The following is a 14,105-nucleotide window of genomic DNA, read 5'->3' on the forward strand; positions in this document are numbered from 1 at the left end:
TGAGTTTAGAGAACGTCAAATTGGAGGAAAAAAACCGAGCCTTGGAGGATAAGCCGCTTCCTAAATATTTCCCCGCAGCTTGACCGGCTTGGCTGCGGGACCTAATTGCTCGTGCGGGACCACTCGCTACATATACTCTTCCGCTAACATATGAGATGCATGTAGAAATGGTGTGCTATGCATCTAGTCTTAATAGTAATCTAAACAAATCGATTTGCCTTAATTCGCGAGTAACATCACTCGATCGATCATCTTAAAGTGTTCCTATTCATCGCAACTGGAAGCGCCCCACATAGCGCGGTAACAGTACATACTGCATTGGTTACAATTACATATTGGGTGTGAGGTTTAACATGGTGACTAAAAAATTTAAGTCAAACATTGATTAGGTAGCAGTGCATAACAAAAGCCAAGGGATGTGTGACATTCATTCGGGGATAAAGGGGGACAGTATGAAAGCTGATGAGACAAGCATCTCTTCATTCAGCATAAGACAACGCGTGCGATAGAACGGTCTGATTTTGTCGAATAATAAATGAGCGGCAATTTCCTGTTAATGCCAATGGCCAAGCAGCAGTGCTTTTGAGGATCATTTGAAATAAGTGTCCATATTTTGAAGTTTCATGACACCAGCCCTACAATCCCCGACACATATTCTGATCTCGTATGTACCCAGAGGGAAAAATTTATGCAAGTGTCTTGCATGAATACTGGATAAAGCTATATTATGCGTTAATTCTCTTCATCAAGTAATATTTCCAATTGGGCATTGCAAGGCACCGGCATGTTTTGTGATTCAGGTAGGTATGTATGGCGTGGCTTCTGGTATGTGGAGTGTGCGTGGTCCTTGAACGGCCCTGCAAGATCCCCAACGAGCAGCATATAAACTGGAGCGTTGGCCAAGGGATAATGCCAAGCCCACAAGATCAACTCACGAATTCTTATTCTCTCTGGGCATTCTCAGAGCCACTCTACAATGCGTTGTGAAAATTCTACTTGCAGAGACGACTTGGCACCTCAATTTCCTCCTCTAGTTCGCGTTACAGCAAGGCAGGAAAGCCCCAAAGGCTCATCAGCATCCATGATACGGTTTTCAATATGGATATCTTTTGCTGCATGGATTTCGAATTTCGACAATGGATATTCCGGTACCGTGTTAATAATGCCGGCTTTTCGAAAGGCATTCGGAACCTGCCACGAGGTCCAAAATCTAGCGACTGGGGCTGTGATACAGGAGTGCCATATTACGGCAATACAACAGTCTCTGATTAGTTTGAGCTATCTCTTTCTATCAATTGGAGGCTGTCTCTCCGGCATAGCTGGCAGATATATGGGCCGTCGATGGTCAATCCAGGTCGGGAGCGCAATGGCCATTGTTGGCGCTGCTGGCATGCTTGGGACAGCAGGTAGCTTCCGCAACTATATGGTTTGCAAGTGCATCAGTGCTACAGGAATTGGACAACTCTTGTCTGCAAGTGTCACCTACGGTTCAGAATGCATTGCTGCTCAGAGACGTGGTTTTGGGCTTGGGATCTACAACATTGGTTTGGCACTGGGTAATTTTGCTTCATTTGCTGTGTGCATTGGGTCTGCGAAGCTGGCGCCTGACAACAATTGGCAGTGGAAAACGCCAATAATTTGTCAAATTCCTTTGGGAATCCTTCTCGGCGCCGGGATCTTGATGTTTCCCGAGTCGCCGCGTTGGCTCTTGAATAAGAATCGAGAAGAAGAAGCACGAAAGTCGTTTGGCAGATTATACCAAAGGGATCCCTACTCGCCGGAGGTAACCGCACAAATTAACGATGTCAAAAGCCACATTGAATCCGAGCGTGGTCCTGGCACTGCCATTGAGTCCTGGCTCGCAATTTATCGACCAAACTACATTCGTCGGACAGGTGCTTCTGCGATTATTATGATTGGATTAGGAATTACGGGAATTCAATTTGTGCAACCCTATGCAACGATATTCCTCCGCGGGGTGGGAATAAGCAACCCATATCTGATCAATGTTATTATTGGGCTTTGCATTTTGGGTGGAGCCTGTATTGGACCTTTTGTTATTGAATATGGTGGGAGAAGATTTGCCCTTCTGTTCGGGTACACCGCCATGGGAGTTTGCATGCTAGTACTCTCGTCTGTCAGTACAGCCTTGGGGATGGCTGATATGGTTTCTCGGATGGTGGTAGTTGTCTTTCTCTGCCTGTGGGCATTTATCTTTGGCGGAACTGTGGCTCCCAGCGCCTCGCTCGCTGCTGTTGAAATGCATAGTGTTTCTCTGCGCACATACGGGCAAGCAAACACGATGATGCTCTTCGGGATATTCTCCTTTGCAGCCACTTTCTGGACACCTTATATGCTTGATCCAAAATACGGCAACATGGGCGCCAATGTTGGCTATTTCTATGCTGGTGTGACTATGGTCATAGTGGTCTTGGTCTACCTGCTCGTTCCAGAGACAGCTCGTCTTACACTTGAACAGATTGACGATAGCTTCAATTCCGGAATTAAAGCATGGAAAACTTCAACTGCTCAAAATAAAACATTCAGTCGCACTGGAGGAAAAGCCCGAAAGAGCATGGCCAAAGAAGGAGCTGAGCAAAAGCCCGAGGGTGAGAAGGCTGCAGGTTTCAGCTGATTAAATTGTTTTTCTTTTTGTTTCCAACCATCTGTACAAATATACGTATTTCTCAATATGCGAGTTATACAACCATCCCACGGCAACTAGACGACGCAGCCCAATCCCAGTTCGGGACCACGCCATAGCGGGATTAGAGATCGATCAGAACTTCATATTCATTTTGTCCTTCGACGACGTTGGATTCCCAGCGGCATTATCGACATTCGGCTCCAAACTATAGTATAGGGAATTGGCCGAACATCGGCCAATGCAGGCGCTATATACTACCTTTGTGCGGGAAAGCCCCGAACCGCACAACTCCCTACTGTGGTGGCGAGAGACCAGCCGAGGCCTTCAAAGACCCTTGTTTCATAACCAGTATTAGAGAAGTCAAACTGAGCAGGCCTTATAATTTATTACTTGTCTTTCGATATTTCAGCCAATTATGTGCATTTGAAATCAATCAGTATTTTTCAGCTTATAGCTTACGTCTGGGTTACGGTTAGAGCCGTTCAGCTTCCAATCAAAAGCGCCCTACTCGACATCGTTCATTAGCTCACTGTATTCTCACAACTCAGTGGCAGGATTGTGACCAAAAAAATGATGAACTCAGCCGAGAAGACAAAAATTAGCAATCACATTGGCCTTTTTCATGGTAGTAATGGATTTGCCGAGGCTCGCATCAAATGGCTGATGTTTCCCTATAGCCCGTTTTCGGCCTATTGTATGGGGGAATCTTGGAATTTAACAACCGAGTCCGTTGACAATCGTATTTGTAGTCCTACATCGAATATCGATTCACTCCTCAATACCATGGTTGATTAGGACGAGAAAGTCTTGGGTCATCTTGACGACACGGATTTCCTCCACCAATCCAGCTCCCGCGGCCGGACCGTCGTCATATCGTGCCAAGTCAACCACTTGAAGGTCGACAAATCCAACCGGCTCATTCGTTGGCTTGACTGGAACAAAATGCTAAACGGTGCAGGAGAACTTGCTTTGAAGATCATTCAACACAGTTGAAGAGATAGAGAACTCCGAATTATTATCTTGATTCGTATTATTCTCTCATTATATTTTCTTTCACAGCGTAGACTTTATATCTACATCTGTCACATACATCTATTTCGTTGTCATTTTATGTCATATAGCAGCGCCATTTAGGATTTGGCCGATATTGGCCGACTCGCCGATTTTGATCAGCTGGCCGATGCCCCAGTTGTCGCATGGACCTTCCAGCAATATCAACCAAATATCCAAATCTTTTACAAAATGAAACCATTATCTTCTAAGATGCGGGGTGCTGATGCCTAGAACCGAGGCTCCTTGGAATATGGGGTATGGGGTGCTGCCCAGACATAAAAAGGGACGTATGTACTCAAAAGAGTGGTTAGCCTATGTATGTTTACCAATACTTTGGCCAATCTCGCTCCCTTCCGGCATCTTTCACCGATAACATCACATCACGCCCAGGATGAGGTCCTCTCAAGAAAAAGATGAATTTGAAATAGACCACCTGGACAATATCGAAGCCAACACACCCGGTACTGAGTTTACCGATCATGAAAAGAAAAAGATCATCCGACGAGTCGATAGACGTCTTGTTACCATGTGCGGTCTCACAGCCTGCGTCAGTTTGATGGACCGAACGAACATCTCTAGTGCCGCAATTGCGGGCATGAACGAAGACCTGCAGTTAACCCAGGACAACCGATACTCGGTAGTGGTGCTGGTGTTCTTCATCACATATGTTCTTGGGCAAGCACCTGCTACAGCCACCGTGCGCCACTTCGGCGCAAGATGGTTCTTATCAACCCTTGTCCTGTTATGGGGAGTTACCATGATTGCCTTTGGCTTCCTGCATACTTGGCAACAGATGACAGCCCTTCGCTTGCTCCTCGGTCTTTTTGAAGGCGGGTTCTTCCCTGGCATCATCTTCCTGCTTTCGACTTGGTATGTTCGGTACGAGTTACAGAAGCGATATGCAGGATACTATATTATTGGAATGGTTGCATCGGCATTCTCCGGCATTCTTGCCTTCGGCCTGACCAAAATGCAAGGCGTTGGAGGCCTAGACGGCTTCCGCTGGATTTTCATCATAGAGGGGATCCTGACGTGCCTTGTGGGCGGTCTCTGCTACGCCTTTCTGCCCGATTTTCCTGATTATGAATGCAAGTCGATTTCCAGAATGAGTTTCCTCAGCCGTGCCGAGTGCATGTTCATGATCCACCGTGTCCAGCAAGACCGAGGCGACCAAGACATGGAGGAATTTCGATGGGCCAAGTTCTTCGCGCCAGCCTTGGACTTGAAGATATGGGCGTTCGCCATTATATTCTGCGCCGCTACAGCAGTGTGTTACTCCGTCGCCTACTTTCTTCCAATTATATTGTCGGGAAGCATGGGCTTTAGTGTGGGCGCATCTCAGTGCCTAGTTGCACCTCCCTATGTCTTTGCTGGGATTGTGATGGCTGCCGAGGCCTGGATTGGAGATCGTTACCACATCCGCGGTCCAATCATTGTGGCCAACTGCCTCATGGCTGTCTGTGGACTTGCCCTGATGGCCTATGGGCAGTCAGCCGTAGTTCAGTTCGTCGGTTGCTTCTTGCTCACGGCTGGAGGCAATTCGAGTATCCCATCTATTCTTACTTACCAGGCGAACAACATCAGAGGCCAATGGAGCCGGGCTTTCTCCAGCGCCTCAATTGTTGGCTTCGGTGGTATCGGTGGAATTGTGGGCGGGCTAATATTTCGTACCCAGGATGCACCACGCTATATTCCTGGCACTTGGGCAAGCATTGGTCTGATGCTGCTGGTAGTAGCACTTGTCGCTGCTCTCAGTATCTACTTTCGTCTACAAAACAAGCGGGCAGACAGAGGGGAGATAGTTCTGGAGGGCCATGAAGGGTTCCGGTATACCATCTAAGAACTCAGCAATCCACCCACACTCATAGGATATATGCAAAAAAGAAACCATTTAACTAGCGAGGATGATTTAAAGACTGCAGGCTGAAATCATGAAAGAAATATTGCAACACTAATGAAAGAAACCACAAGCAGGTTGGGATCGGACCCGCTCTGGCGTACATTGGTATAGACTAGGCAGTTGGCAGTTATATACAGGTAATGAGAAGCTCGCTCCTCCGCGATCAAGGCAGGGTCGAATAGCGATCAAAATGACTGTGGGTGACTTGAGTCAGGCTAAAAGCAGTCAAAACAAATGGCAACAATTGGGTAACAAGGCTCTGCTTGAGTCCTGCAGTCGAACAGTCCCTTGTGACTCGAGAGTTTTCCGGTGCAACAAGTCATCATCGGAAACATGAACAAATATGAAAGAGACCTGGAAGAGGCAAGGAATGGGAGAGCCAGTGTCAGTGATGCAAACTGCACGTGGTGAAAACGCTTAATCGCTCTCAAAATCCAAAAAAAGAACACATAAACAATACAGGGAAAAGAAAAAAAAATATCCAGTCAAGTGTATGGGGGAAAGCCCTGGCATGGGCCTTAGGTTGAGTCGAGCCCTCACAGTTCGGATCGGATCGCCTCTTCGTCAACGACCAATCGCTCCTTGTTCCTGCTTATCATCTCCTCAAGGACATCGAGCCGTTGGCGGGTGGTCCGAATTGCATGGTCCATCTCTCGATCGGAGACCCGCTCCTCGCGCAGTCGAGCAGTTAGATCACGCTCATCTGCGCTATTGAATCGGGAGTAACTGCGGCCAGAGGGTGACCCAGATGATCGATGGGTGGCGACATTCGGGAAAACCATGCCGTCCATGCCCACACGGTCTTCCAGCCAAGTCCAGAGCTCGCTTTCTTCGCGTCGCCACATTTCCTCATATGCGGCCAGGCGTTGAGGTAAGCTGTGACCTGGGCAGCCAGAATCATGCGAGAGCATAGATGACCCTGATGGGGACCGGAAAAACACCATATATAGTAGAACGCCGATGACCAAGATTGCGATGTTGCCGCTCCATAACGGCTTGAATAAGCTGGCGAAGGGCTCGAGGATCGAACGAACAGGCTCAAGTAAGCCCCAAGATTGCGCCTGGGCTGCATTGGCATCCGCTGCTGCCTTCAATGACGCTGCGGTAGATGCCTCACGAGCTGCCGCGTCACCCTTCTTGCGCCGGCCTTTTGTCCGCCCAGGAGCTGCACGCCCGCGAGGAACAACACCCATCTTGAGGGCCTTGACCAGCTCGTTGCCAAATGTAGTCTGGCCATCGATTGCACCTTTCTCAATTGGACCTATAACTGATCAGTGTCCAACGCCTCTGAATATACCGTCGGAAATAGACTTACCCTTCAACCAACTTTTGCCCGTCCACTCGATTGTACAGGTCATGAGAAAGCGCATTTGGTTACCAGCAGCCCAGGTAAAGAGGTATTTGGTCTTGGTAGAAAAAACATTTCCACTAGGCACATCGGGGGTCTGAGTAGTCAACGTGACGAGGACGGCTTTTTCCAGATCCAAGAAGTCCAGATTTTCTGTACTGATACATTTCGTCTGTTTGGGCCCGATCGAGCCAGGGAGAGGCTTGATGTATGAGTACTTCCGGGTGCGGCTTTCATTGGTAAGGCCCTTCATGCCTCCCTCGAATTGCAGCTCGCCTGACTTTTGGTTCTCGACCAGAAACTTGGTCATGAAATCTCCAGACGCGGGACCGAAGACTAGGGAGTACACTTTCCCAAGTGGTGCCGGAATCAGCTCATCTTTGATGACCTTCTCGTACTGTCCATCGGAGTCCGTATATTCAGTGGGTGCATGTGTAGGCGGACCGGGGAAATCATTTTCAGCATCCTTGGCGAGCGATGATTTGTTGCCACTCTTGGCTTCGCCATTCGACCCAACAGCAGGTGGCGATCCGTTCGCAGCCGGCAATAAGCCAGAAGTCTGGCGGCTCAATCTGCCCCTTGCCGGCAAAGATGTTGAGCTACCGTTCATGCTCGCATCTCCAGCTTCGAAAAGGCTATCGGCGTTGTCATCTTCTTCATCCTCATCGTAAATGTCGTCTTCGTCGGACAACTCGGTCTCCGAGTCACTGTCGCCAATCTTCTCTGTCTTGTCACCGGTACCCGCCACACGGGTTCCGTTCACAGAGCTTTTGAGAGAAGGATGGTTGATCTTCCAAATATTGACCATTAGATCATAAGTGGACTCACGGCTAAGTAAACTGCGGAAGGTATGTCGTGCATGTAGGGTCTGGATGGCGATTGCATTCGGAAAAACCATTGCGGTGTTTTCTTTCTCCACCGCCACAACCTCATCAAAACTGATCACAAGCGTGGTAACCCAGCCGAGAATGTTGCTGGAGAAACAAATGTGTCCTTCGGAGACATAGATGCGACCAGCCAAGATGATTTCCCGTTGAAGTGCACAGCTGTAATCCTCGATCAAGTAATCATCCTCCGGAACACTTCGGAAAAGCTGGTGGAAGTCCCTATTGCGTTTCTTGCTCGCGACAGCAAAACCGGTCAGGCGAGGAACACTGGAATTGGCACCAGATGCACCCAATGCAAGTGCACTAGCACCAGCGACAGCGGCAGCGACCGTCGATCCTGTCGCCCCAGAAGAGCCCCGATGTCTCCGAGCCTGTCGGCTGCGGGCACTACCGGTACGTTTGATACCGCTCAGGTCGCCGTCGATGATACTGCCTGTCAGAGGGGTATGATCACCAGTAATGGTGCCGTCTCCTGAAGGGAGACGGTAGATTGAAGATCAAGGGCATCTTCAGTTGTCGGACCAGCCAAGATGGGATCTGAAGGCTTCTCGTAGGCCATGTGAACTGCGCGTGCTGCACGCTTGTCTTCGAGCTTGGCAGCCTCCTCGTCCCTCTGATACACAGCAGTATTTCTCCGTTTTTCAATAGGCGAGCTGGGCTTGGTAATAACAACCCCATCAGTGGTAGAGATCACCTCGCCTGGCGGTGTATCAATATCCAAATGGCTGAAACTTAGATCACCGGCCCCAAGGGTCTCCACAGTCGTTGATTTCCCTTCTTCACTTATGCTGGACGTTTTATCAGCTTCATCACTGGCAGATTCGACAGACAAGTTGTTCGCAGAAGCAGTGGCGGTTTGAGAGACGGGTCGATTCCTTTGTTGAGTGCTGAGGGTGTTGCTTAATGAGGATGCTGCGTTCTGGGCAACGGAGAACACAGACGAAAAGAAGCCACTTTGTTGATGTGCAAGGGGCTTTGCCTCCTCGAGAGGACTCAATGATGTCGAAGTAGACAGTTTGCTCGGGGCATGAGCTGCAGAAGCAGATCTCACTCGTCGATGTGATATCATGTTCCCAGAGGGACTCACCGTAATCCCAGCGGAGGAAAGGGAGTTTCTGGGTTTGGGTGATTCGGGGGAGTCTGTCACATTGGGCATCGTATGAGAACCGAGCAGGCGATTCTCAGTAGGCGTTGGTGGGGTCACTGTTGTTTCCGGTGCTGGGAGGCTTGGCTGGCGGGGAGTTGTAGGCAACGGAGTTTTGGCATGGGACTTTTCAGGAGACGTAGGGTTTTGTTCTGCGACTGACTTTTCGTCCGTGAAGTCGGTCCGAATGGGCGCCGGCATTGGCGGGGCAGGTTCCGGGCTCGGCTGAGCTCGTTTTGATGACAGGCTGCTTCGCCGACTGCTGAATAGACTCCGTCCACTTCGGGTTCCCCCGGACTTAGATGATGCGCGTTCTGAGTCCTCGCTGGCACTTTTCTTGTCCTGTGATGAGGAAATAGCTTCCTTGAAACGTTTCGCTGCTGAAGCACGCCTCTTTCCATTGGAATCTGTTGGAACCTCCAAGGTTGCTTGGGCCGCAGATCTTGGGAGACTATCGCCCGTATTTGACTCCGAGCCAGTCGCACTCGGGCCGCTCACTACAGAGTCCACATCGGCGTGAGCTCCGTCGGTGTCAGTCGGGTCGACAGAGGGGTCGACAGAGGTGGTCTTAATGAGCGGAGAAGACAGGGTGTAGAAACCGGTATGCGAGTTGTGAGAGGTAAGAGGAGGAGTCCTAGGCAAGTTGGCAGAGCCGGTCAGAAGGGGTCTTGAGATATCAAAGAAACGACTCACTTGTCAGGTTCGGAGTCATCTGTCAGTAAATTAATCACATCACCTTCAGGGGGTAACGACTCGACGGTTACGGATGAGGAGGAGGCAGCCGAGGTGCTATCTCGAGACTCATTCGACCGACTTGCTCGTAGAGCTCGTTCTACCACTCCGCTTGGCACCGGCTGCAGGTCCTCCGACGGTTTTTGACTGTTCTTTCTCTCCTTGCGCCTCCGACGAGCATTCATCAATTTGGAGAAACTGCTGGAGCCAGCCCTGGCGGAATCCCCTGCCTCTCCATCCTGGGTTTTTGGTCTTTCGATACTGGAGGCAACGGATGACTGCCCGTTGCTCCGGCCGGAGCTCAGAATCGCCTCTGAGTCCGCCGAAACCGTCCACGAGCGACGGGCCCTGCTGTTGCTTGCAATGCTGGAGGGTGGTGAGTCCTGGGGGGTGGAATCCTCCATGGTGTTCCGATCGGAAGGACACCAGGGGGCGGGGCGCGATGCGCTGATTTTGGCCGTGGCTGCTATGTGTCCAAGAGACTAGCGACGGACCAGATCAGAGACAAACGAAGATGACCACAGCATGGGATGTGGTACACAGTACTGTCTTTAGGTGGGCACAGGCATGATGAATGGAGGGAAACACCGTAGCAGCGACAGAGATGAGGTAGGTAGCAATTGGCGACGCAAGAGGGGAGTGGTCTCCGCACCTTAGTCAGCTGCAGTCACTTCGTTGGTCTCTACCTAATTGCATTAAAGGGAAACAGGTTCTTCTAATTACTTACACTCTATGAGCATGAATTAATCCACACTTTGCTGCATTGGCGAACAACCCAGGTGTAGTTAGTTATCTTGCGTAGTACTGTCAGTCCCTGCAGGAATGTGGATGTCACATCGGGTGGAGTGTGGGTGTCCATATCCTGAAAGCAGTAACTACCTTCGCCAACTATTGTCTCAGGTTGCTTTGAGGGTAAGGGCTAGATCATGTAGTTTGTGGCGCATCGCATCACAATAATAGATAATCCATTCGTCTATCGAAGAATTATTAGTTATTGTTCTTCGAAGTATGAGAGGAGCATGTGACCTGCCAACCATACATACCGATACCGCCAGCGGATGGCGTCACTTCGCTCCGACGGACTTCTCTCTTGCGCGCCCTGCGTTATGGAGGCTGCACCACTGACCTTGGTATGCGGAACGGCTGACCGATCTGCCTGCTTCTTGCCGCTGACTTGATCCATCTAGGCGCATACCCACGCCCGAAATGCGGTGCTCGAGACTCGCAAGTCCAACCCGGTGGCCGCCAGCGAGGAACACGATCTGGCGGCGGGTGAGTTTGCGGCTGCAGCTCAGAGTACCCTCGATCACGAAGTGAGTTTTGCTTCTAGTCTCCTCTGTCATTTCCAGCTCTGACCGGTGGATGTCCCAAAGGCACTGCGTACCCTCCAGCTACTCGAAAGCCACCACAAGAAGCTCGCGGAGATCCTAAGATTCCAACATGAACATCCAGTGAGCGCAAATGCAGAGCCCACAACGAATGCTGCATCGCCGAATCCCGCGTCTCAGCCAACCTCAACAGATGTCGGGGCCATGAAGACCACTCCTATCACCCCAGATACCCAGAACCAGCCTCCAAGGCTGCCGGGGAATGCTCGCGTGTCGAATCGGGAGACTACCTCGATCGCCAGTGACCTCGCCTCTGCACGAGGTATCCCGGCTCATCCGAGACGCGCATCGCCTGTATCGCCAACGCTCTCCTCTCAGCAGGCCGGAGCGAAAATGGCAGAAGCTCCATCAAGAATCAAGACGGGAGACTCGAGATGGCAGGAGGTTCCCATTAAGGGGCGACGAGGGGGCCGTGCATCTGCGCCTCGACAACCATGGTCTCCTCCTTTGCCGAGCGCTGCGGAAGTTGCCTCTCAGCAAGCGGCGTCTCCGAGTACCGCGGGTCCGGTCTCCCCGAAGGACAAGACTTCAATGGCCGATGAACCATTCCAACGCTTTTATTCAACATTTGAGGGTCTTATTTCTAGGATTTCTGCGCCACTGGCCTTTGCGGGGCTCCCTCTGGGGTCGGAGGAGCCTAGGAAAACTACCCTAACAGGTCGGAAATCTGCTGCTGAGGCGAAACTGGACCGTCATCCCGCGACTTCGGATCGATCAACTTCTTCGGCTGAGCCAGATGTGAGTCGGCTCTTCTCGCGAGCTGCGCTGCGTTCAATTCAGGACACTCCAGGAACAAGCCCAGGAAATCCGAATGAGTCCTTCTACGTTGTCCCCACTACGGGTGGCACAATGTCCTATGCGGGAATCTTGACACGAGCGGAGAAGGAGGCTCGCAGAAACAGTCTGGATGATGCTGATGATGACTTTGTGGACGCACGCGAGACCCCTTCTTCCCCAGAAGTGCGCCAGGGTTCCAATTCACGGACCTTGCGGAGGGGAGCTACTGAGACGATCACCAATCTCCAAAACCCCAAGACTCTTGAAGAACTTCAGATGGAAAACCAAGCTCTGAAACATCTGTCCGACACGCTTTCTAAACGGTTGCATATGTGGGAGGTCAACGCTCAGTCGTCATCGTTGGCATTGCAGCAATCTTTGAGAGCGATGCACCACCAGACTGTCCCGTCTCCAGAACATTCTTCATCCATAGCTACATCTCCGACAGCTCAACTTTCTAGCGCTCCAGCCATGTCGGAATCAGACGCGCGGGTCAAAGAACTGGAAGAGATCGTTCGCCGCGGTGAGCAGGAGCTAGAGCGCATTGGCCGCGAGAACAAAAAGTTGACGAACGTGCTTGGGCGGTATCGAGAACGCTGGGAAAAATTGAAGGAGGGCGCCAAGACCCGGCGAGCAGAGGGCCGGGCAGGTGGTGATGGCCAAGGCAATCCTCCAGCCGCCAGCCCTAATACGCCCAAGAAATCAGAAGACCTGGTCTCTCCAACCATTGATACGGGAGTGAGTTCCAAAGCAAAATCTCACGTGGAGGGTAGCCCTGCAACGGAGGCCGGGCTCCACATGGATATCGGGGACACTTAGCCTTCTGCATCAGGCATGTGTCTCTCGGATCGTGCGTTACACTGCCTCATTAGGAACACTGCAGCAATGCACCTCGGGATCGTGGATCGGCCGGATTGAGTGTCCTAAGCATCCCGGCAAGATGGCCGAGTTGGTCTATGGCGCACGGTTCAGGTCCACCCGAATCCGATTGGTTATTATCAATCTCCGTGTCTCGAAAGGGGCGTGGGTTCGAATCCCACTCTTGTCATTCAATTTTTTTTTGCTATCCGTGGATTCGATCCAGTCAGCGAATTATGAGTTTATGATAGAAATATACGTATCATCCAACAACTTGCTTTTTACACCGTTGAAGTTGCCAGCCAACTCACCGAAAGTAGGAAACAAGCAAGGCCAACCCTACAGCCATCACACCTCCAAAGATCAACATATTTCTCACAGCCCGCCGATGATGCATCGCCATGGTCATAGCAATGCGCTCCGCCCACGCCTTGGGCGGATTCCCATTCGGAAAATCCATCTGCGGCACTTCCTTGCCCAAGAACTGGCACAGCGGCTCCCAGCCATCATCAACAGACCACTCCAGGAGTTGATGATCCGGTAAACCCAATCCTCGGATAGAAGCAACATGCTGTTCATACACCCACTTCCCATTAGAATGAAAACTTCCCCGAAAGAACCGCGGCATCAGCGTCCGGCACATCGCCTGCCGAACCCAGAACAACTCCGCGCTAAACCATGACTTGCACCAGTCCCAATCCACAGGGTTCGAGTCGAAATAGCCCATTGTCTGCTGCATGCTGCGGTACCAGCCGTCGAGATCGCGGCGCACGTTCAGAATTACTTTGGCGTTTGGGTATGCCGCGATGAGCTCGGGCGCGAACTCCGCTGCTAGCAGGTCACTTACGCCGACGCTGTCGCCCAGAATTGTGTCGAAGTCTTCTGCGGTAAGCTTGGCGGATTGCTCGCCTGGAGTTGGCGCCGTGGTATATTTCTTTTGGAGAAGGCGATATGTCGCTTCTAATGAGGAAGGTGGCAGGATCGTGTCGAAGCCATGGTATGTGTGATCGAAGCCGAGGACGTGCAGTGCTTCTCGTAGCGATTCTGTGCCTGACCTGGAGATTCCTACTGCTAGCACTTGCATGGGCTTTCGGCGTTTGCCTGCTGGTGCAGGGAGGCCGTAGACGGTGTACAGCAGCCAGTCTGGGATGATGTTCATTTTTCGTGCGGCTGTTGTTTGAGAGAGAAGCGTATCAGCTGGTTTATATGCGGCTAATGGCGGAGCATATCTACTATTATGGACGTTGGGGGCCCAAGCCCTCTCATCACCAATCACAATATTATAGGGTGGGACAGATCTTACTCGATCCACAATCTGTCCGTTAAATCTACCCGCTTATGAAATCATTGAAGCCACTTAAGGTATCTGAG

The 14,105-nt window shown here is 50.9% G+C and overlaps 5 protein-coding genes across 5 annotated transcripts; 3 read left to right on the forward strand and 2 right to left on the reverse strand.

The window, feature by feature from the left end:
* Nucleotides 1-1,366: 1,366 nt before the first annotated feature.
* On the forward strand, nucleotides 1,367-2,635 carry N7510_003094 (uncharacterized protein; the record flags this gene model as incomplete). Its single annotated transcript, XM_056975021.1, has 1 exon — nucleotides 1,367-2,635. One exon carries the CDS (start codon nucleotides 1,367-1,369, stop codon nucleotides 2,633-2,635), a length of 1,269 nt encoding a protein of 422 aa, XP_056834977.1.
* Nucleotides 2,636-4,091: 1,456 nt separating this feature from the next.
* On the forward strand, nucleotides 4,092-5,540 carry N7510_003095 (uncharacterized protein; the record flags this gene model as incomplete). The annotated part of the gene is made up of 1 exon (XM_056975022.1): nucleotides 4,092-5,540. One exon carries the CDS (start codon nucleotides 4,092-4,094, stop codon nucleotides 5,538-5,540), a length of 1,449 nt encoding a protein of 482 aa, XP_056834978.1.
* Nucleotides 5,541-6,136: 596 nt separating this feature from the next.
* On the reverse strand, nucleotides 6,137-10,115 carry N7510_003096 (GRAM and VASt domain-containing protein; the record flags this gene model as incomplete). Its single annotated transcript, XM_056975023.1, has 4 exons — nucleotides 6,137-6,861; nucleotides 6,916-8,307; nucleotides 8,358-9,613; nucleotides 9,673-10,115. 4 exons carry the CDS (start codon nucleotides 10,113-10,115, stop codon nucleotides 6,137-6,139), a joined length of 3,816 nt encoding a protein of 1,271 aa, XP_056834979.1.
* Nucleotides 10,116-10,817: 702 nt separating this feature from the next.
* Nucleotides 10,818-12,695, forward strand: N7510_003097 (uncharacterized protein; the record flags this gene model as incomplete). Its single annotated transcript, XM_056975024.1, has 3 exons — nucleotides 10,818-10,841; nucleotides 10,899-11,024; nucleotides 11,085-12,695. The coding sequence occupies 3 exons, from the start codon at nucleotides 10,818-10,820 to the stop codon at nucleotides 12,693-12,695; spliced, it is 1,761 nt and encodes a 586-aa protein (XP_056834980.1).
* A 346-nt stretch (nucleotides 12,696-13,041) lies between these two features.
* On the reverse strand, nucleotides 13,042-13,893 carry N7510_003098 (sulfotransferase family protein; the record flags this gene model as incomplete). Its single annotated transcript, XM_056975025.1, has 1 exon — nucleotides 13,042-13,893. One exon carries the CDS (start codon nucleotides 13,891-13,893, stop codon nucleotides 13,042-13,044), a length of 852 nt encoding a protein of 283 aa, XP_056834981.1.
* Between the last annotated feature and the right edge of the window lie 212 nt (nucleotides 13,894-14,105).

This window comes from Penicillium lagena (assembly GCF_028827675.1).
Source record: "Penicillium lagena strain IBT 129212 chromosome Unknown utg000002l_segment0_segment0, whole genome shotgun sequence".
In the NCBI taxonomy this organism is placed as follows: Eukaryota; Fungi; Ascomycota; class Eurotiomycetes; order Eurotiales; family Aspergillaceae; genus Penicillium; species Penicillium lagena.